General features: G+C 39.1%; 2 protein-coding genes and 1 long non-coding RNA gene across 4 annotated transcripts; all 3 read right to left on the reverse strand.

Moving 5' to 3' along the window:
- Window positions 1–2,295: 2,295 nt before the first annotated feature.
- nars1 (asparaginyl-tRNA synthetase 1) lies at window positions 2,296–9,842 on the reverse strand. Of its 2 annotated transcripts, XM_026298097.2 has the most exons (16): window positions 9,620–9,842; window positions 8,612–8,760; window positions 8,187–8,269; window positions 7,914–7,979; window positions 7,502–7,594; window positions 7,270–7,359; window positions 6,715–6,793; window positions 6,570–6,640; window positions 6,240–6,326; window positions 5,877–6,098; window positions 5,215–5,414; window positions 4,717–4,852; window positions 4,471–4,584; window positions 3,799–3,930; window positions 3,532–3,663; window positions 2,296–3,284 (listed from the first exon to the last, which is right to left on the reverse strand). In XM_026298097.2, the coding sequence occupies exons 2-16, from the start codon at window positions 8,661–8,663 to the stop codon at window positions 3,153–3,155; spliced, it is 1,689 nt and encodes a 562-aa protein (XP_026153882.1). In that variant the 5' UTR covers window positions 8,664–8,760; window positions 9,620–9,842; the 3' UTR covers window positions 2,296–3,152. The 2 variants fall into 2 exon arrangements, with proteins under 2 accessions (XP_026153882.1, XP_026153883.1); XM_026298098.2 differs by lacking the exon at window positions 8,612–8,760 and having other exon boundaries at window positions 3,144–3,284.
- A 2,929-nt stretch (window positions 9,843–12,771) lies between these two features.
- On the reverse strand, window positions 12,772–19,382 carry txnl1 (thioredoxin-like 1). Its single transcript, XM_026298195.2, has 8 exons — window positions 19,084–19,382; window positions 17,509–17,605; window positions 16,665–16,838; window positions 16,309–16,431; window positions 14,440–14,509; window positions 14,147–14,319; window positions 13,120–13,224; window positions 12,772–13,028 (listed from the first exon to the last, which is right to left on the reverse strand). The coding sequence occupies exons 1-8, from the start codon at window positions 19,179–19,181 to the stop codon at window positions 12,999–13,001; spliced, it is 870 nt and encodes a 289-aa protein (XP_026153980.1). The 5' UTR covers window positions 19,182–19,382; the 3' UTR covers window positions 12,772–12,998.
- Window positions 19,383–22,127: 2,745 nt separating this feature from the next.
- On the reverse strand, window positions 22,128–22,954 carry LOC113124910 (uncharacterized). The gene is made up of 3 exons (XR_003295082.1): window positions 22,907–22,954; window positions 22,355–22,390; window positions 22,128–22,266 (listed from the first exon to the last, which is right to left on the reverse strand). It is a non-coding gene; the product is annotated as an uncharacterized LOC113124910 (long non-coding RNA).
- Window positions 22,955–23,184: the final 230 nt, after the last annotated feature.

Below are 23,184 nucleotides of genomic sequence, written 5' to 3' on the forward strand. Positions count from 1 at the left end.
TTTTAAAACTTCCGGTTTTACATTTCAAAATAAAACCGCTATCGACAGACCTGAGATGACATTCTAGATTTTGGATTCAGTCATCCCAGGGATTCGTAGCTGCTCATTTTATTAATCTTTAATTCATCTATATATTTCTATAAATATCTAATTACCGATGTCCAGTCTTCAGCTGTCATAATCATTTCCACGGGTACCTGCAGTCTTATCACTGTTGTGTTTTAATACATAAAAAGAAGGGGAAAAAACTGTTACGAGTAATTTCAAAGATACATATCTAAAACGTTATTTGACAATAAAGAGAGGAAATGAAAAAGATGAACACATTTACTGAATAAAAACACAATTTCACAGATGAAGAAAGCCATTTTTCACTGAAAGGCGAAACTAATAATTACATACATTTTAAGACAAAATAACTGCACTGAAAATAAAGAATATTTCTAATTGCTGACATTAAAGGTCTTACATGTAGTAATTTTTCTTTCTATTTCCAAAGTTATTGGAACGTCACTTATTTGATGCTGTCACTTGTGTTGCATTTCCGGTCTTAAAATAGTTTAGTCTGGTTAATTTGACGCACTTGCGCACTTAGTACGGCGTCACATCTACGTTTGTCTAAATTACAACATAATCCCGCCCCCTGCGTGTGCCGGTCACGCCTCCACAGGCTGTGTGTGTAAGTGTGTGTTCATACAGATAGCGATATCAATTATAACAGGGACGGATGGAAAGAAATATGGAATGAAAGGTTGGAGAAATAACATTGCTTGTAAAATGAGCATTACAAATGACTGTGATTCATGTCGCTGTGGTTAATATCGTACTTTTCCTAAATTTCTCTAAAAGTATGTTGACAGGGTCTGATGTGTCATTTTGACTCACAGCAATAAGGTTTCTGGTTCGAAACCCATCAGGGACCTTTCTGTGTGGAGTTTACATGTTCTCCCTGTGCTTGTGTGGGTTTTCTCCAGGTACTCTGGCTTCCTCCCACAGTCCAAAAACATGTATGTCAGGTTGATTGGTGACTCTAAATTGCCCATAGGAGTGAGTGTGAGTGTGTGAGGTTGTTTGTCTCTATGTGGCCCTGTGATGGACTGGGGACCTGTCCAGGGTGTACCCCTGCCTTTCACCCAGAGAGAGCTGGGATAGGCACCAGCAGATCCCTGTGATCCTGGTTAAGGAATAAGTGGGTATAGATGATGGATGAATGGAATGCAGCCAGGTTAACATATGGTAACTAACATGAGATAACCTTGGGAAAATCCACCTGTTACAGCAGCACACAGGAGTTACAAAGGTACAAAAAATTGGAATTGTATTTAAACAGTTTGATGAAAATGAAATTTAAGAATTATATGTTACAAACCGGGTAAAACAGCACGTCTAACATTCACACAGTATGGAAAGATAATTTGTCATCTTAGTGAACATCTTTATCGTTATTAAAATGGTATACATTTTTACTGTGACATTAAAATAAAACAGGTTAATATATTTTTGAGCTACTTTGTAGTAAATTATGAAAAAATAGGCTACTAATGTGACGTAACATTTTTGCATAGCATAAAGAATATCACAATTGGACTTAAAGTGTAGCTTACTATGTTTTAAGATTTATTTATGTATTCTGCATTACAAATACAAGTATTACTTATAGTGTTATTTTTAAATGCATTTACTATGAATTTTACATTACATTCATGGAAAACATACATCAGTATTAGCATAACTACAGTACTTTTAATATGCTAACTACATGATTCTGTAAGCTGTGTTTCAGTTTTACTTAAGTACTAAAGTTTCTTTAGGCCTTTTACAGTAAAACTGGGGATACTGTAAAGTTGAGCAGGACAATGGCATATTTTTTTCAAAAGTTAATGTTTCTGTAGCACTGTGTGATGCAAGCACTAGTGTAAACCAACTTCAGTATTAATCAATAAATGTACATCCCTACTGTTTGAGCTCTAAGTATACATAACCTGGGAACGGCTAATGTCTCGTTTAACCATCCGGCTTGAAAATGTATGAACTGTTTTTACACATTAATGCCTTGTGTAAAGCACTTCAAAAGTCTTAAGTTTTTAAAGGCTGAAGAAATGAAGAGATGAGAAAAAAAACAAGTAAAAAATAAAGGTTACAATAAATAAAAGTGAGATGCATTTTCAAAATAAAAGTCTAGAAATGTTTGCTCTAAAAATGAACAAACTCTAAATTCAACAAACTGACTCTAAACGCATTGCAACACACCAAAACTGAAGAATAGCCTTCTTAAAACCATCACTTTGAATCACATTATTATTTAAGTGCAGTTTATTTAATTGAGTATTTTCAGATGAACAGACAGAACAGAGAACCATGATGCAGCTCCCTGAGGCTGATGCCTCTCTCACATCTCCAAACCATTAACGATCAAATTATCAGCATGTTTTAATTTAGGACACTGAAATACAAAACTGGGTTGTTAAGTACATGAAAAGTGCACAAAAGCATTTGTTGTTTTCTTGATTTTAACTTAACTGAACCAACAAAGAGAGGATGGTGGTCCTCCAGGACAATGATGCCAGGAGCAGTGTGTGTGTGTTTGTGTGGCAGCAGACAGCGATTATTTAATTAAGAAATTTTAACTTCTGCAAATTTAACACTCATTAGAAAATGGCTGTTTTTTTTTCTTGGAGCCTTCAGAAGGTTGGGCAGACAGACCAAATGACTGAGGTATTTCATTTCTGTGGGGTATTTTACTGAAATTTCCATTAGAATTTGTAACTATGTCTTTAAAAATGATTGATTACGCAGCTTTAAAATTTTCATCTCTTCAACTAGAATTTGGAAATTCCTGTGTATAATTTGAGTAAAGAGTAATTTGAAAAAAATATTAAATGCAATTACAGGGAAGTACAGCATTTATTAATAGTTACATTTTCTGCCATGGAGCATCAGCTAAGGAAGAAATTATCAGATCCAGGTTTTCGGAGTTGGAGCCTGTGAGATACAAGGCTGAGCAGAACAGGAGGGATTTCTGTCTGCGGTGAGACATTGAGATTTGAATGTAACGTAACATTTTTTTTTTTTTTTTAAACTGAGCAACACAATTTACAGACATGCCACATGTCAGATACAGACACTAAGAGAATGTGTGTGTGGAGATATATTCAGGGTCGGCAGCGCTGGATGAATCGAGGGTAAAGGCAGACATCTCGGATGTGATGTCTATTCAGCAGCCAGGTGAGGAAACGCTCCAGACCCAGACCATAACCACCATGTGGACATGTGCCGTACTTCCTCTGAAAGACAGATACAGCAGCCTGTTCATGCACACCACCACCATGATGCAACTTGGCAAACAAAACAGCTTCTGTATGTCATCTGCACACTGTCACAACTGCTACTCTTAAGAAACAATGTCTGGTGCCTCAGAAAACAACTTTAAAATAATTAATTTCCTATTAATTGACTAAATTATTCATGTAATAGTCACTTTAGCACTGATACAATTAAACAATGTTATTCCTCATACACTTTTTTCTTTACCTGGTCAGTGTACCAGTAGTATGGGGTCGGGTCGATTCCCTCCCTCTTGTACCCTTCTATCAGCTCCTCACAGTCCCAGATACGCATCGAGCCTCCAACAATCTCCCCAACATTTGGCATCAACACATCAACCTGTTAGGCAAAAAAGGTTGTTTAGTGACCGACTGCAGGTTAATTGCTTTGCTGTAAAGGCTGCTTAGACAGGCACAATAGTTCTGACAACCCTTTGTTATGAAATTCTAGCCCAGTTTGGCTCAGAGTTCGTACCGACTCAGTGAGGTGTCTATCTTCAGGGCAGCGCTGCATGTAGAAGGATTTGATCTCAGCTGGGAAACGACACAGCAGGATGGTCTCATTGATGGTGTCTGTCATCAGCCTCTCTGGAGCCTCAGGGATGTCCTGAAGGCATAAAGAAGCGACACAAAGGCCAGTCAAATATCTGTTTCAGGCCACTATAATAAAAAAATTGTTTTAGCAAATAAGAAGTCTCAACATAAACATGAAGTGAAAAACAGCCCAAGGTCCTAAATACTTAAAATGCTGTGTCCATGTGGTTCTGACATGTATTAGGGCAAAGCTTTACAGCAAACAGCAGCACCCTCTACAAGTGGATGTGAAAACTACATGTGAGAGCCTCTGATAGGCTGCAGCTCCCCAGACAAAACAAAAACAAACTTCACCATTAGCTCTTTAACCAGCTGCTGCTATACCAATTCTACTTGTCAATTTCAGCTGACCTATGGTGAAAGGCACTGCTTAGTAGGGATGGGCAATGACTCAAATATATGAAGTAATTAAAAATAAAAACAAGTATTTCACGTGACCCCAAAGCAAGTTCTGGGCTACTGAAAAAAGTCATGAGACATACTGAGAGCTCTGATGACAGCAATGTGTGTTTTATAAACTCTGATGGATGTGTGTACTGTGCTCAGGCCTCACCTCTCCAAACTCATAGTAGGAGCCATCGTCCTTCTTGACATCATGTTCTCTGAGCCACTCAATGGCTTCAGTGTAGTTCATCCTCTTGAATGGCCTCTTAGGTGGTTTGAAGTTCTGGAAAATTTCAAATAGAAAATGTCAGCTCCACCTGCTACTGAAAATGATGTAATCACAAGCGCCACATACTCAGAAAGGTATTTAAAACGTCACATGAAACTGTTAGACAAACAGACAAATGTGATGTACTGGGTTTATGTCGTAGAGCAGCTGGGCGGCGGGGGATTTGAGCACTCGGTCCACCACGTCACACACCAGGTCCTCCAGCCTGTTCAGCAGGTCATCAAACGATATGAAGGGGCACTCAGCCTCAATGTGAGTGTACCTGAAAATAAAATTTAGAACAATACGTGTTTTAATAAACCAAAAGGCAGGTTATTTACAAACTTGTGTTTCAGGTGGAAGAGTCCAGCTATAGCAATTATTATAAATGGCTATTTTTTTTCCTTCGGCATTAAGCAATTTCAAATTCTCTATCACCTTGTCACAGTCACAGTGAAGTTCAGAGGTGTCCTCTTTTGGATAAAAACCTACTACTTGTAACAGTCTGATGTGCTCATAGACAGTAAAATTTGAATTAAATATCTAATTACAACTTCAATATTCCAATTTTCCATACGTTTGAACAAAGGTCACTGGGTCCACAGAGGGTACAAACTTAGTGCTGCTGGACCAGTTGGGACTCACTCAGACAGGTGTCTGCGGGTGCGGGACTGCTCAGCCCGATATGACTGGGCAATGCAGAAAGTGTCACCCAGGGCAGGTATGCAGGTTTCCAGGTAGAGCTGGGAGGACTGTGTCAGGTACGCCTGCTCGCCAAAGTAGTTGAGGTTAAAGAGCGTGGAGCCGCCCTCCACCTGAGTCTGCACCAGGGTTGGCGGAGTTATCTACACCCAGCAAAGGAAAAGCAAAAAAACATCAGCTGTAAAAAACATCTGTAGACAATGATTCATTTTTGTTAATCTACTATTCCCAGCCAGAATCCATTTCTGGTTGTATTCTTGACTCTTAGCTCTTTAAGATAACTCTCAGCATATTCAGAAAAAGATGTGAATGGGTTTGGATTTGACAAGCAGATATGGTCCTGTAGTTCACTCATTCAAAAAGAATCAATATGACATTTAGCTACAAACTATAACCCTGTGCAGACATTTGCAGATTAGGATTCGCTGTCAACTAAAATCACATAGCAGGACATGAGAAAATTAAATGTTTAGCTCATTGCCTCAAAGGGCAAAGTGCAAGTAAACACTACAGAAAATAACTAACGTTTCCTCATTAAAAATTAAAACTAACAACAATAAACGTGAAAACAAGGTCATGTCATCTTGTCGGTTAGTGTGCTCTACCTCGTAGTACCCACGGCTGAAGAAGTGGTCCCTGAAGCACTGTGTGACAGTGGATCGGACTCTGAGGATCTTGGAGACGTTCTCTCCTCTAATCAGCATGTGTCTGTTGTTCAGCTGCACGTCCACATCGGACTCCTCATTCAGCAGGTTGTCGGCCCCGCCTGCCGGAGCCAAGCCAATCAGTTCCCAGAAGTCACAGTGCAGCTCGTGGCCTCCAGGTGCCTGGGACAGGAAGACAGGGGCTCACTGTTTATACTGCATCAACAACACCAATTAAATCAAATGTTAGATCAAAACTGTAAAACTGTTTGATTTCCGGTGTAACCAGATTTCTGAATGACCTGTTTCCTTTTGAACGGTTACCTGTTTCCCCTCAGGAACTGTATTGACAATCCCATACAGAGCCACGGTACTCTCTGTTGATAGCACCATGCCGTTGTAGCACTGGCACTGAAGACAAGGAGATGAGTCAGTCACCAACATGATCAACATTTTATCAACGTTTTATTATTAATAATTACCGCTAATACTGACTGGTAAACAGATCTTAAGTCAGCCAAGTGGGGTTTTTAATGTATAAATCTATATATAAATTATCTACTACACTGTGTTTCTTAAATTTCCTGTTTCACCATAATTTCAGTTTAAAAACACTTAAAAGTGTAAAAGGGGAAGTTGAATATAAAGATTTACCAGTTTATCAGATAGGACACACTGAAGGTAACCAGTTCCATCTCTCAGCACAATGAACATCAGGTTCTTCCCTGCAATGTTTAGAAACAACCAGAGTTAAATGTCATGGATATATATTTTTATCTCCATGATCACAGCACCTCACCCTGTCTCCTGAGGCGATGAACCCATCCAAACACTTTGACTCTTTGACCTCTCTTTGACTCCAAATGTTGAATTTTAACCTGCAAAAGATAATTTTAGGTCATTGACAAACTTATCTAGGGATGGCTACTGAACCTCAGTACAGACAAAAATATGTGTATCAACAACTGTCAAGTTGTGAGAGTTTGGTACAGAATACATTAGAAGCTTTTTAACCTTCTTTACTTATTCATGCTTAGACAATTCCTGATTTTTAAGTTTTAACATCATGAGTGGCATATATACTCATCTGCATTGCTGTGCAAAGCCACAAAATGTCAGTTACATTAACAATATGTCTATGTTTCTCTGATTTAATGAGTTTCATGAAAAATGATTTTTGTAGAAAAACATGTTCTATTCCCCAGAGTAGGGCCTCAAAAATATAATGTTTAGGTATCACTAATTAACCTGCAATAAAGGCATTAGTATAAAAAAGTAGCAGTGGTAATTTGTACCAACAACTAGTACACCAGAACTAAATTAAATGCAGTAATGTGAACAGTGAAGGACTGACCGTATCAGGCTCAGGCAAACTGGGGTCATTCACAATGACAATCTTCTTAGCTTCTTCCAGGTTTTTCTCTCTCCTCTCGGTGTCCTCCGCCTGCCGAACAAAGAACAAACATCCTAGAGTGAGTTTTTACAATACACTGATGCCAGGACACAAAACAACATGAACTACTCAGAAACTAAGCTGTCTCTTTTATGTTCCTTTAGCTGGAGCAGAGGTGAACTGTAGAACACACCTCCTTCTTTTCTTTGGCGTCGTTCTTTATCTGCTCACGGTTAAAGGCCTTCTTTGCATTCTTCATCTGTGTTTTAGAGATCACTGCCCAGCGCTGAGGCAGAGAAAGAGGAGAAAATGCTGGTGAAGTCCTGTTTAATAAATGACACATAAAATATGCTTCGTGTTGGACATGCACAGTTAGATTGTGTCAGGTCATCTTGAGGTTTTGTCAATAGGGCCTGCATGACATGATTGTATTTAAGTGATCTGAAGATAGTGCAGCTTTTGGCTGAAATGAAATCTGCTAACTACAAAACAGCAAAGAGAAGACACTCATATATAACAAGACAGAATCAATTCCACTGTTTGCAGTAGAAAGATATGATGAAGGCTAAAGTGAAAAAGAGAAAAGTGGATTTTTTTTAACCAACCTCTCCCTCCTTCTGTGAGTCTACATAGATGGTTGGGAATGGCTCCTTCCCAGCAAACATCAGAGCCTGGGATGATTTGATCATAAACACAATGAGGTGCCCGCAGATATGTTAGTTAAACTGTCCAGTCATTGAAACAAACATCAATAATATGCCAAATACTATTTCAGCTGCTAACAATAACCTATTTTAAACAATACATGCATGAATAACAAATTGTAGTAAACAGTAGTGGGATGTTAGGCTACATGAGCATTTGACCTTAAGAGATACCTTAAGAGAAGTTTTGAAGGGCTTCTGCTCTGTGCCATCTCCGTCTTGGTCATTACCAGATTTGTCAGACACATACAACTCACCTGAGAAACAGAAGCAGAGTGTATGGATTTGTATGAGCATGGTCATTTGCTAAAAACTCAGTCTTATCATCAATCCCTATCTTCTATTTAAAGCTTATATCATCGTCATCATCATTTATACATTTTAGTTTTGTTTTGGGACTGTTGGTTTTGCTGGAAAACAACTATTGGTTGCAAACTTTATCTGATGATGCTCATAAACAAAAACAACCCACATGTTGGCATAATAAACAAATGTGTAGTTATCGACAACCTTACTGGAATATTTAAAATGCATGTATCTAATAGGATTCTGCAGGAAGGTTTACAGCCAACAGGAAATTTGTGACATTATTTTTTTACCTGTTATCCAGCAATGGGTTGCATCATCAACAGTATGTTTGTGATCCATCATATGTCCACATCTTGTCTACTATGATGAATTATTTGCTCTGGGCATAACCAACATTCAGCAAGTTAATGCTGCTGTGGTAGCTATTGTGTCCAGGCATCTAGGGTATTACAAATATACACAAGAAGACAGAAACTGCTGTAGGATAGGGTGACAAAGGTTTTCAAAAGGAACATGATCAACATGATCAAATCTGGAGGAGCAGAGATTGAACCCTTTTCCTTGATGCACATACACTAAGTCATATGACACACTACAAACCCCATGTTCAACACTGCCTCCTCTCATAGTGGAAGAAAGACTATAAACACGGTAATTACACAGCTACATCCTTCTATTCAGAAATGACAGAAGGGAAAAGGCGATGTTACTTGGATTAGTCCATCTTCCACCATTGGTCACTCTCACAAAGTGAAAGTGAAAATGTGAACCCAGTTACCGCAAGGAATATAAACTACAATTTAGCTTAATCACATTCAATACACCTATCTAGTGCTGGGAAAGTAGACTCAATCTGTGAAATGTGATACTGCATTAAACATCGACAAGTAGTGTTTTAAAACAATCACAAAATACTGGAAAATAGAGCGGAACCTTACCGACTATTTTACACGGCCTGTTGACTACTACACAGTAAAATAACTAAGCAAATTATGTTTGATGTGGCGGGTTGGTTGACTGACGCAGCCCAGTAATCTGACAGCTGTCGGGGCTACATATTCGCCTGCCCGGCTCACACGGTTTTTGAATGTGAATTTCATTCATTCGGTGGCATGTGTAAATTAGGCGGCTGTGTGAAACTGCTCCGTCTAAATGAGTCCTGACCCTTAGCTGCAAACCAGAAAGCAGCGTTAGCTAATGTCATGCTAATTGCTAACCACTAAAAATGATGCAATATGTATGCATATGGTCTTCGGGAGCTAGCTCGCTAGTTTTGGCTAAGCTACTTTCCTCCTTACCCACTGAGATTAGATCCACACCTTTCGTTATTTCCGTCGCCATATCAACCCAGGAACTGCGTAAGTCTGATAGGGAAGGTAAACTAATTAAATGTTATTACAAAGACTGAAAGTCGACCCCAAAAGGTGCTGCCGGTGGTATATACTCAGTAGCAACCATGCAACTTCACATCAGTCTGCCGCAGCTGGCTGTAATCGACAGAGAAAGCAGTGACTCCTCTCGGCACAGTCACCAGCACTAGTGACGAAGCATCTTCTGATTGGTTGTCTTCCTTGTCAGTTAACTCAGGGGATTTACGACCGGGTCAGCCAGCAGCTCAGACCAATCAGACCAATCTATTTCTGTGACAAATTAATTTGTAAAAACACGTTTTGGTTCGGAATTTTATGGTTAAAAATTATTTTAAAATAATTAATTATATAATTACTTAATTATTATTATTACAAATAATTAATTATAATTATTTTTCTTTTAATCCTTGTGCACTGTTCGAAAACAGTTATGTTATATTAGACATTTTTTGACTGCACAGCCATGACACTATATAATCATGCATTCTTGATGGTTGGTGGTTACCCTTGTTGAAGAGGTAAAATTTGTGATTTTTACTCTTGACAACCAAGTGGCCTCATTAACCCTTTACACAGGTCTGTGCATAGAAAGCTTAGTTTCTGGCTTTAATATTGAGTTTTATATGGACTTTATCAGCATATTATAATGTGCGTGTGTGTGTGTTCATGTGTGGTTCAGTCTTTCCAGCAGGACTTGCAGGATATCACCACCTGCTTTTTGCAAGTGTGTCTACCACAACAGATGAAAGTGCTGGCTGTTCTTTTCTTTTGTCCTTTGCACAACGTGCATGTTCCCGTTACTCCTGAGCTAATGGTGTCTGCGGCTCTGTGTCTGGAGGCACAGCTGCATCCCTCTCACCAGTGCGGCAGAAACTATTGCACGAGGTAGTAGTTGCAACAATATTGCTGCAGAGACCAGAGAATTTCCCAGTTCTTGTAGGTAAAGCCATGCAGATATGTCCACCAAATTAAAAATAACATCTGTGGCCACTGATTGGTCTTCCTTCTGCGACTATAGATGATGATAACCTACAAAGACGAAAGCTCTGGTTTATTTTCCTGATTGTCATGACCAAGGCTACTTTCTTCTGCAGAAGCTCCTGAGCAAGTGAGTAGGAGCTAAAAGTTGTCACAAGTGACAGTGAGACCCCTGAAGTCCTTCTGTCATCTCCATGACAGAAGGCCCTCCTGGTTCACCTCAGCATCATCACCAGCTTTTTCTAAGTCAATGTCACACCTCCACTGGTGACCTGTCCAGGGTGTTCCCCTGCCTTTCGCCCAAAGAGAGTTGAGATAGGCTCCAGCAGATCCCTGTGACCCTAATTAGGACTAAGCAGGTATAGATAATGGATGGATATCACACCTCCAGGCATTGGATGTGACGACATCAGCAGTCACACAAGTTTTTAGTCCATATTTGGCTGTTCATCCACTGTGACATCTTTGCTGGGGTTGAATAGGAAGGGAAAGCGATGCGTCCACATTTCCTACAGGAATCTGATGGGGGCAAGCTTGTCCTCTCTCTTGTCTCTGCAGCTTGTCGTCAAAGTGCAAAGCTCTGCTGATTTTATGAAATCTTGAGAAAAATCAATAGCCCAATGTAGGCATGGAGATCTGTGGAGTCCACCCTGGTCCAATTTCTTTCTCACTGACTTCATTGTCATGCTGACAAAATATCCTGTCCACAATCACTTTTGATATTGAAAAAAAGTCATTTTGTGTGTTTTTTTCCCTAAATCTGTGACATCACTTATGAAATTGGCATTTAAAGAGTTAAAAGCCTGGATTTTTTTAAAAAACATTTAGTAGTTTTGATCAGAACTGAAGTTGATTAACAGATTTAAGCAAAAAAAGTTGAAAAAAATATTTATCTATTTTTACAGCAGTTTATTTTAGCGGATGTTTTCATCCTGAACATAAGGGTAGTGAATTTGCTCACAGTGTATTGGTTTGTCACAAAAAAATCATTCCATTTCCTGAAATACAGTGAAAGTTATACTCAAATTAAGTGAAAAATGACCCTTGGTGGATGAAAACATCCTCAACAGTACATGAGGGTTAATGTTTTACTTATGTGACACCTTTAAGTTATAAAAATAAAGTTTAACAGTTGTGCGGGCCTTGTAGCATAGCAGATTTAGCTGAAAAAAAAAAAACTGTCAAAGTAACAATACAGATGTACAGCAACACAGAAACTATAGCTACAGATCACAAAACAGGTTAGAATTTATAATACAACATAATATTAGAATAACATCCATCCATCTTCTATACCCGCTTATTCCTTAACAAGGGTCACAGGGATCTGCTGGAGTCTATCCCAGCTCTCTTTGGGTGAAAGGCAGGGGTACACCCTGCCCAGGTCTATTAGAATAACATTTTAACAATATTTTAATCTTGTTTAAATACTAGGAGGAAAGAGGATGGTAGCATTTGAAACAATGGGGAATCAGTAACACAGATTATTAACATTAAGAGATTGTGTATAACAATCTAAAGTGGTTATCATTATGACATCATCTTTAATCTTTACTTGTGCCTCTGTAATGGGCAATGACTGTCTTTACAAGGCCACACATACCTGAGCAGGTCTATCCACACAAATTACCTGAGAACTTTTGTGTGCACGCCCTTTTTTTTTTTTTTTTTTTAAAATCAATGGAGAATTTTACTATATGGAGTGTCAAATAAAACCTTCTAAATTATAACTGAATAATGTGGAGTATTAGTTATATCAAGAACATATCTACTTATGCTTAGGGCTCTGTCTTGCAGCAGCAGCACCTGTTGCCCAAACTAAGAAAGCTACAATGTATAATACAATCAGACATCAGACCCTGCTATATGTTCACTTTTTATGTTATGTGGTCCTGAACACATTTTCTGAAAGAAAAGCCAACACAGCTGCAGCAGCAAAAGAGAGGGCATCGGGGCATCGTGGTGGAATAAAATTGCTCCTGAAGTCAACGTCTAAGTTTGAAAAACAAAGTTAGCAAAAGGGTATGTTTAGGTTATTCCAGTGATAAACTTACAACTACCATTGCTCTCTACTGTACTTAAAAAAGCAGAGTTGAGGCACATGCCTTTGAAAAAGGACTGTGTTTTATTTACAGTGATTTTCATCAGAATTACAATACAAATGAATTTAGTTTAAACTTCATTCAGAGCTTGAGGAGGACAACCAGAGCCTATCTGTGTATGTAGATGCTGTATGTGTGTGTTTGTGTGACAGCAGAGTATGTGGCAGCTTTGGCAGAGGGAAAGTCCATGAATGTAGCCTTCTCCTCCTCCCCTTAGTTCCTGCTCTTCAGTGACTCTCTCCCTTCTTCCCCACAACCTGAAAGGCAAAAAATAAATAAAATGATAATCCTAAGCGCAACGCACGAGGGAAAATTAACAACCTAGAGGCTGATGTAATTATTGCATACCCTTTTGAAATCATTCATGTTAGTGGCCTGTACTGGAGTGCCTATGAATGTCAGGTAGTTGATTTTTGTCGTCTCCTCGTCTCCTTGGTTCGACTTGACAAACAACTAGTAAGAAAACAAAAGACAGTCTAAAACAACCTGAACCAGTCTAAGTGGTAGTTTTTAACCATTAGATGGCTCAGATAAACATGTTAGGATAGAGATGTGTAGTGGCAGCTGATCATGTGTCTACTGGTTGATCATTCATATTTATCAATATTTCACTTAACAATAAAGCAATAGCTATGCCACTGATTGGTCTAACAAATACTGGCTCCAAGTATGGATCACATTAAAGCAACACTACAGTGGGTTGTACAAGCTTGTGAGTTTGGATTCACGTGAATTTGTTAACTAAGCTGACGTAACAAATCCAGAGCGTAAGCACGTCTGTTGATCATGTCCGATCACGCTTTCTTTCCTTCATTCACTTTCTTCGACAAAACCCTCTTTGGTTTCTTTGCTGGCTCTGCCATGGCCTTGGTTTTGAGAATTCCATGTTAGGATTGTATTGTCTTATAGTTAGCTGTTGGCTAACTCCACCCAGGCTATGAGTAAAATGTGACATATGCTGTAAAGCAGGTCGCACTACCCCAACACGAAAGTTACATAGTGGTGTTGCAGCCGATACGAGCCCTTCAGGGTGCATCAGTGGTAGAATTTGTCCAGTTAAGAGTTGTTCTACCACAGATAATTTTAGAGTCATTATTTTAGGTCAAAAAGCTACATAGTGTTGCTTTAAAATATATGCAAACACAGGTGATACAAGGGGGTTTGAAGCAATAAAGAACAGGTTTACTTTAACTCAGAGCAGGAGCATGTTTCTCTACACAATTTAAAATGACTGTGTAGTGTTTGTCACTACCAAGTCTATGATTAACCTACTGAAACACATTACCCAGAGCATTTTGTACACTTCAAATTCAGCATGACATTTTGCCTAATCACACCTATGTTTCTGCAGCAAAGTTGGTCATCTGGTGCTTACCGTAACACTCTGTACATTCTGAAACTTTACATAGCGCAGAGGAATCAAACCATCGTCTTTGTAGTCTTCCTCTGACAGCTCAAGAGTCTGAGTGGCTTCACTTCGTTCAGCATCATCAAAACTCATCGACCGAGGGAGATTGATGAACACTTTCACCACTTTAGGGGCTTGGGCTATCAAAGGAAAGAACAAAAAAAAAATTAAATAAGAGCAAAAAGAAGGGGAGTTTGACTGCATCACCTCCAGATGACAGAGAGATTCAGTTCAATGGCACCAGTGGAATTAAAACTCACCAAAATCTAAGGCTTGTAGCTTCATAGAGAAGAGCTTCACAGGCTGGTTGAAGGCAATAGTTATCAGCAACTGCACAAGATAAAAAAACATCAGCATATTAAGCAAAAACAAAAATGGGGTATAAATGTTTATCTTGTAGTGGCAGAGGAAAACAAATCCAAGCTGAATCTGAAATAATGTGTTCAATCTTTTTTTTAGGTAGACACTTTTAAGATTTATCCAGCATTTTGCTGTTTTGACAAAGAACATAACAGCCTGAAACCTGGAGGTTCTCACAGCTCTATCAGTGTTAATTTTTAGATCATACCTTGTGTTTCCACTTTGGATATTTGCCATTAAGAAGGCAACACCTGGACAAAACTCATCATTTTTATATGCTGTTTGGTAGGTGGGTGAAGTGCATTAAATTATGGAGCTGACAATGGAATGACAGGATATTTCCCCCCACATTTACAGTACATATGATGACTTGTAAACCTCAGTATCATTGCATTAACTGAAGGGCCTCCTCTGCAGAATGAGTTAAGCCAGAATGAAGGTTTATCTGCAAACCCAACCTTTCCTCCTGTTGCTGTTCTCATTAAAATCTGGTGAAAGACTGGTGAAACTCTGGGGTCCTTTCATTGTGACATAGTATATGTATTTTGGTGGGCCACCCAATTATTGAGGACTGCCCAAGTCTAATTGTCCACCCTTTAAAATCTGTCCGAAAGAATGACGCAATGTGATCGACGTAAGGACAATTCCCTCTTGCTATAGAAAAGTTCTCTGAAGATGTGGCTTGATGGGCATTACACAACAGGCCAGGTACAATAACTCATTTTCTCATTAACTGTTCTCTGACTTTGGTAGTACACTTCTAATTCTGTTGAAGAAAGTAGAAACTAGGCTGTGTTGTTAGCTAATGTTATATTACATGTAGTGCCTTTTTGGGCTACTGTGGTTAAAACAGACTAACTTCAGCTAAAGTTTGACTACTAATCTTCAGGCATTTACTTAGCAGATATGAATATTTATTGTTATTTTGAGAGAATACTGCATGAGGAAGAGAAAGAGAAAGATAGAGCACCAGACATAACAGTGTGAAATAGTGATAAATAAATGTCAAACATTATGCCTCAGTTATCTTGAAGTAAAATGGCAGTCCAGGAACACAAAACAGAGACCAAACCAGGTTCAAGCTCTGTTTCATTTCCGGTCGCTCACTAAAGTTGCTGGGCCTATCAGCGACAGCAGTAGCAGTGTGCAGGAGACCAAGCAGCACAGTTATAAGCATCTCTTTCACTGAGAGACAATATGACAAGGCAAGGGGAACTAAAATTTACTTTAAATACTAGAATACCAATACATAATTTACAGATTTCAAGCATCATAACTCCGGATGGAACCCAGACTTGCTCCAAATGCCAAACTTCAGGCATTTTCTCTGCCTTACTGAGCATGGCTCAGCATCGTTTAACGTTGGGAAATTACCAGAACTTATTCAATTTTAACATCTACAACTGTTTCAATGCATTGTATGCTCTTTTTCTTAAACCAGTGTTTTTCATGTTTGTCAGTTGAACACTGACCTGAAGAACAGACTGTAAGGCCCCAGGCTCTTTCAGTGGTTTAGGCCTAGCGCACCTCAAACACGTCATCAAGGTAAACACTGTGCTTTGGAAAAACACCTCTACTGTACACAGCACTGCACACTGACAAAAAAACCCTGAAACAGTATTTGCAAGGAGTTGACTTTGTGTGATCTGGGTTTTTTTTTAGAAGTAGCTGAGGACCAGATTGTTAACTACTGAAAGCATTCAAACCATCTGCCAATTTTTTGCACAATTATCCAGCCTGAAAAGAAAATACGAACAGACGGCTTGTACCTGTTCATCACAGTCAGACTCCAGGTAAGACGAGTCTTTGACTAAGCACTTATCAAAGCCACAGTCATCACTCTCGTTGAGGCACTCACATCCGACTTTGTTGACAAAAGGCATGAGGTCCATCTGAAAACAAACCAGACATCATGATCTCTGTTTCCACATCTATTCCAGTCTTTATTGAACATTTAATCATGTTTTCCTTTAAGGCAACTACCTAATTCACATTTTCTCCTGTTCACACTAATAGGTTTGCTTTATGTGGGTACTATTTTAAATATATTGATAGTAAAACAACCATTTGAATGAACAACCAACTCTCTCCAACAGAACAATGAAAAGTATCATCCTGGACTCACATATCCCTTTGGAATGTCCAAGTCCTCACTGCTTCCTGGGTCGTTCTCTGTGTGCTGTTTGATCTTCTCCTCCAGACCTGCGGCATCTGCCCCCTGATACTGATCAACCCGAACCCTGTTCCTAAAGAACAAGAATGTTGGTGTGGCTGAGATGTTGTTGGCTGCTGCTGTTGCCTGAGAAAGAGAGAAATATTTCCGTAAAGACTGTATCCATATTACCTTTATCAGGTTTTCTTTACTAGTAATACGTAAATAATGTCTTGTGTTTCAAATACATGGGCCAGACGTGGCCATCAAACAGGCCATTATGACAATAATGACAATAATGTTTTCTTGTTTTTCATTATTTATCAAAACCTATCTCTGAGCATGAAGACTTCTGGGGCAAAAGCCAAACCACCTAAACTATAGTTTAAACTAACTCAACCTCACACTACCACGATGCTGCTGGATGAGGACTAGGGCTGCACAATGTATTGTTTTAGCATCGTACATCCAGCTCATTGTTACTCACTTACTTTTCCAGCCTTTTGTTGCCTCTGGCCCAACTTTTGTGTTGCTGCCATCAATTTCAAAGTTACCTGTTTTTTGTTTTAGAATGGTACATTTTCTCAGTTTAAAGATTTGATTTGTTTTCTGTTTTCCACTGTGAATAAAATATGGGTTTATGAGATTTGCAAATCATTGCATTCTGTTTTTATATAAATTTTACACAGTGTCACAACTTTTTTTAGAATTGGGGTTGTGTTCATGCCTGCAGTGTGACTACTGTGCAGGCACACATCATGATGATGAAACGGTATTATTATGCAGCCCAGGGGTAAATGAGGCAGTTTGGACTCACCTGACATACATGAACATCTACTTCAAGGAAGACGACTTGTGGGTACTTGTTACTCAGCATGTTGAAAGCTGGAGCTATTCTGACACAGGGCCGACACCTGAGGAGGTGGAGGACAGCACATCAGCGATCTTTTATGGTTTCTCAAAATGATCAATCAGGAGGTCCAGGGATGTTAAAGAAATCGGCATCAATATCAATAATCAATAACTGGTTCCAGTTATTTATCAAGGTAATATAGCTAGCTCTCGTTTCTCAGCACGAGGATTAAAGCTTAATGATTAATGCCCTCTTTGTGCCTAACAGAGAACTAACAAATGTAGGCGTTCTGCATGGTTTGTTTGACATTCATGAGATAGAATGTAAGAAAACTAACAATACTAGTATCTGAGCTTGTACACATGGGTAATTCAGCTTTTGGTACCTATAGTCTGATTGATAGGGGTGTGTTAACGCAAAGCTTAAAATATCTGCTCACATCTCAGGACGCCTGGTTATTTACAGCAACACCAAAAATTTTAATAAGGATCCTTTCAAGTTGTTTTTTTTCTTTTTTGTTTTAAACTTTAATAACACGATAAGTTCTGAGTGGGACTTTTTAAGTTGAAAAGTAAACTTGCTGCTCTCTGGTGGACAGATTATGTAAAGGAGAGGGTGCTTCTAAATTATCTCATGGGCATAGTTGGCATTTCTGTACTGTCATATCTTACTTATCAACACACATTTTTTAGTGAAGCATCGCTCCAAAACACAAATAACGAGCACAACAATGTAATGATTGGATGTAATGCTTATAATTTAGATAAAGTCCCATAAGCTCTGCAATGGGATCTTCTCAGGTGTTACCCTCACTGTTAGTGAATTCATTCAGCTGCTGCATATTTTTGAAAAACACCTCATAATTCACCACGGTTCACAGCAATATCTTAAAATTGCTTAATTTCTCTGATCAAATACCATGAACCTACAAGGTATTTAGTTTGGTAACATCATGACATGCTAACACTGAAAACCAGCAAAACTTTAAATTTCTGAGAAAGAAAACAGAAAATGCCGTCATTATAACAAACTTACTAACGCAAACTTAAAGTCTTATAACAAGTACAAACTAGCTACGAGTAAAGACAAAATTAGAGACTAGTTAACGTTACAAAATATAGGTACAACATGCCATTAAAATATTTCTGTTAAACATTATATTCACGGTAACGTTGCTCCTCTACTTTCGAAAATCAAGATCAGAGGGGATAGCAAATTCTCAGTTTAGAGCTAATTACTAACAGATGATTGAACCTTAGGAAACACCTACTACCAAGTTTCTGTAATACTGCTATGTCATTGTAGGCAAAACAGCTAGGTCGCTACGCCTGCTAATGATAGCATGCTAGCTAACATAACGTCAGTTTCCCTCTATCAAAGCTTCTCCTGTCAGGTAACGTAGCTATCTAAGCTCACGCTACGTCTCCCAAACAACCAAACGACGACATCTGAATTATGATAAGTCTTTTACAAAGAGGAGCTACTGAAGCGATACGCCAGGCTAGTAGCGAGACCTCGATGCCGGTTTAGTAAGCTTACCCAGCCATTGTGAACTTCACCACGGCGAGCCTGGAGCCGGCAGCCGCTAGCTCCGGCTGGAAGTCTGAGTCGCTCCCAATTACTTTAACGCCGACCATGGTACAGTTTACGACTATGGTGTAATAGGGTTATCCTGGTGATGCTCAGGGCAGGACAGTGGACTGCCCAGTGAGTTAAACGTGTTGTATTTTGAGGTTTCTGGTAGTATTTTAGTTAGCTAACTAACTAGCTGTTACTGAGCCACACTATGAAGAGTGAGTTGCTTGAGGACGTCGTCTCCTGATTGGCCAATCCATAACATGAAAGGCGGGTTTTCTTCTTCATTATGGCAATTCAGACGCCCCCGTGTACTTGTTATCGGTATTTTACTGCTGGTGTCCTGCAGAAAAGTGACTGTCGGCATGAAATTGATCGTGGTCCGTGACAGCCTAAAGCCTAAAGAAGCATCGCCCAGTTTATTTCTGCATACACCTTTAAGAAATTGATGATTTAATAGACACAGGCTGTATCTCTGCATCTTTGTAACACTTCAACTGCAGAGGAAATTTTACTGGAATAACTGTAATTATGGCCCAAGCAGGGGTGGTTCTAGGATTTTTTTCTCCTTGGGGGGTGGGGCAGATAGGGGCATAGACTATAGTAGGGTGGCATACTGAATTAACATGTAAAACGTTTTAAAATGCTTTACGACAGTCCTTGATTTTACAGGTTAATAATAACCAGTAGTGTAAAATATAAATAATAAGACTGTGTTACACTTTATTTTACACTACATTTGACAGTGTATTTACCTTAAAATGGTAAACCTCTGTTACCTAAGACAGTTTATTTCAACAAAATAACGCTAAACTGAAAGTCTTCACACTATGGCATTGTTAATGTTTATCGACTGTAAAAATATGTATCCATATATTTATATGCAAAATAAAAATGTATGTATGTGTTGGTGTATGTGAAGTGTAAACAATATACAATAAATATTTAACAATGTGGGATACCGAAACTGTACAAAATTCTCTACTCCTCTATATTTGTATGAGCTCTAGCTCCTTTTCAGATGAAGATTTTTCATCCGTGTCCTGTCCAGTGGAAACCATGCATCTCTAAATGTGCTGATTTTGAATGTTTGTGACAAACAGAAGGATTATAGGTGCATCTCAATAAATCAGAATATCATCAAAAACTTGATTTATTTCAGTAATTAAATTCAAAAAGTGAAACTCATATAAATTCATTACACAGACTAATTTATTTCAAGTGTTTGTTTCTTTTAATTTTCATTATTATAACTTAGCTAATGAAAACCCAACATTCAGTATCTCAAAAATTAGAATATTACTTAAGACCAATAAAAAGGATGTTTAACACGGAAATGTTGGCCGATTGTAAAGTATGAACATGCACAGCACTCAATAATTGGTCCCCACATAGCAAAATTTGTCTGGCCCAATGTTGGGCCACACCCTTGCATCAGTGTTGGCCCACATCTGGCTGGGTCCCCGGCCCAACACTCGCCCACTTTCTGAAAGAGGACACAATAAATCTGCTCTGGCCCAGTACTGGCCCACACACTGCAAGATGACTCTCACTGATCCTACTGGCCCAGTAATGGCCCACACACTGCAAGATGACTCTCACTGATCCTACTGGCCCAGTAATGGCCCACACACTATAAGATGACTCTCACCCTTCCTACTGGCCCAGTACTGGCCCACACACTGTAAGATGACTCTTACCCTTCCTACTGGCCCAGTAATGGCCCACACACTATAAAATGAGTGTTGGCTGAGAATTGGCTGGGTCCCCGGCCCAGTACTGGTCCAAGCACTGTAATAAGGCTCTAATGTTGACTGATTGTCTACTTCATTCCTGAGCAAGAGGTGGCACAGAAAGTGTCAAACATCCAAATAAAAAAAACACAATTATATTTAGGTTTTAAAGTGAAATTCTAAATTCTACTAAAGTACTTACAGTACAACACAAATCTTATATGCAACAAATAAACCAAAACAAATACTAATACAAAATATGTTATTGTTTATTTATTGTTTACAACTTTACAACTAACATATTTGACACGAGTCACTAGACTGAGTGTAGGTGCTGTGCTGTTTTCCCCTTTTTCTGTTGAAGAGCACCTGCCTATGCCATGTTTTCTTTGGCAAGGAGCCTTCTCTTTCTCCCTCCCTCTCGATCTGCTGCAAGCTGAAGCCAGCGTTTCATGACTGCCTCCAGTTCTGATTCCGCAGCCACCCCAGCCAATGGGTTTTGTCGAACTGCAGCTAGATGGATATGGGAAATGGAATGGATACATTAATACATAGCCTTTATGTTCTGTTAAACATTATTTAATCATATCTTCTAATATTGGAATTCTGTTTTATGCACAAATTTACTTACCGATTATGACCTCCATCAAGTGCAGACTGGCCAGGGAAGTCTTTCCATTCACGCCCCTCCAGTTTAATCTCCTGGCCAGCGCATTAGTCAGTAATTTTTTTAGGACCCGTCATGTTGTGTCCTTCAAATCTGTCCCCCCGATTACTCCCAGATAGTTAACCTGAAGAGAAGCAAATAATCATAAACTCTGATAAAAACTATTTCACTCTTTGTCCTGCCACAATTGTACATATTGTGTGTGTACAGTATTGTGATTGTAACTTGCTACAACACATAATGTGTTGTAGTTTTTATTAAACAGCTGTAGCTCAACGTAACATCCCCCTTTGTCTGCTGAGGTTAGTGTGGTCAGATTGTGCAGAGACTCCTGAAGCTCCCTTTTCCTACTCCTGAAGGAACCTCTTTTATTCTTATGGTTGACCTCATGACATAGCTCTCAACGGTTAAGAAACAGGACGAAGGAGCAGGAAAAAGAAGCTATTTTTGAAAGTATTCAGATGCAGCCTAAGTTTCAAGACAGTTCCCCCAATCAGGATCGAAAAGAACTGTGTGTGAACACCCCTTCCTCCCCTCAGCAAATATCAAATCAGTACTCACCAGTTTCTCTTTAAACTTGGAGTTCCCGAGCCCCTGCTCCATGGCCATGGTCAAGGTCCTGAAGGGGCAATTCCTTGAAATGCTCCACAGGACCCAGCTGTGTCTCCCGATGCTGGAGGAGCCTTAAAATAGCATTTTGTTGATCCAGAACCATCTCCATTTTAGTAAGCAGCTCTTTCAAAATTGCTACAGAAAAAGAGGTTCATAATGTGTTAAAATGAAACAGTCAAAATTGCATATGATAAAATTGCAACAGAATGTACATATTGCTTACATTGCATGTCTCCTGTGTTGCAGTGCATCTGTAGTTCTGCTGACAAGAATTTAATAGTGTTAAGATAAAACACACACATACCACAACAAAAAATGCAAACAATGTACACATAAAGCCTTTTAAAGCAGAATCCAAGAATGGACAGAAGTTGAATGATAAAATATGGCCCATGTACACAATGGTAGCTCAACCATATTTTTATATCTAATAGGCCTAATTTATGCCCGTGTGAGTGTGTCTGCACATATGTACCTGCCCTGTACCTTTAGCTGACACGACCTACTTAGAAAGCTCTGCTCTGCTCTAACTTGGGCTTTGACTAGGGCCATGGTTTGTCTGCGCCACATCCCGCCTGATTTTTAGACAACACACCTGTTTAGACCTTCACACCCCTGGCGTTAGCGGTGGCACAGGTGGAAATGGAGTGCACAAATACAGTTCCATATGCGTTAACGCCACACTCTTCATAGCACCCAAGGTGTAGATCTGGTGGTGTCATGTTTATGAAAACCATATCACAGAGATGGTTGAGCACAAATCACTTGACCTTACCAGGTTCTGACTGCTGGGGGGCCCAACGGAATGTCTGGTAACCAGGCGATGCTAGAGAGTATGTATGTATGTATAGAGTGTTGACAAAAGAGAAATTAGGAAAATGTGTCATGAAATGTATATACAATGGGTCCAAAAAGAATTCATTTGTTTTCAATTTAGTTATTTATTATTTTCATTGGGTAAATTAAATTTGGAAAGGCATACAACTCTCTATAGCTGTAACACAGCAGATAATGCAGAGCCAAAACCAAGTGATGAGATCAAAGGAACCATGC

This window comes from Mastacembelus armatus, chromosome 12, assembly GCF_900324485.2.
Source record: "Mastacembelus armatus chromosome 12, fMasArm1.2, whole genome shotgun sequence".
Lineage (NCBI taxonomy): Eukaryota > Metazoa > Chordata > Actinopteri > Synbranchiformes > Mastacembelidae > Mastacembelus > Mastacembelus armatus.

Excerpts from the sequence above, each read along its gene's own strand:
- nars1 (XM_026298097.2), bottom strand. The coding sequence starts at position 8,663 with ATGATGGATCACAAACATACTGTTGATGATGCAACCCATTGCTGGATA. Across the intron at positions 8,270-8,611 it reads AACCCATTGCTGGATAACAG|GTGAGTTGTATGTGTCTGAC; the intron begins GTAAAAAAATAA and ends TCTGTTTCTCAG. Across the intron at positions 6,641-6,714 it reads TCATCGCCTCAGGAGACAGG|GGAAGAACCTGATGTTCATT; the intron begins GTGAGGTGCTGT and ends TAAACATTGCAG.
- txnl1 (XM_026298195.2), bottom strand. The coding sequence starts at position 19,181 with ATGGTCGGCGTTAAAGTAATTGGGAGCGACTCAGACTTCCAGCCGGAG. Across the intron at positions 16,839-17,508 it reads TAGATGTTCATGTATGTCAG|GCAACAGCAGCAGCCAACAA; the intron begins GTGAGTCCAAAC and ends TCTCTTTCTCAG. Across the intron at positions 14,320-14,439 it reads GCTACAAGCCTTAGATTTTG|CCCAAGCCCCTAAAGTGGTG; the intron begins GTGAGTTTTAAT and ends TTCCTTTGATAG.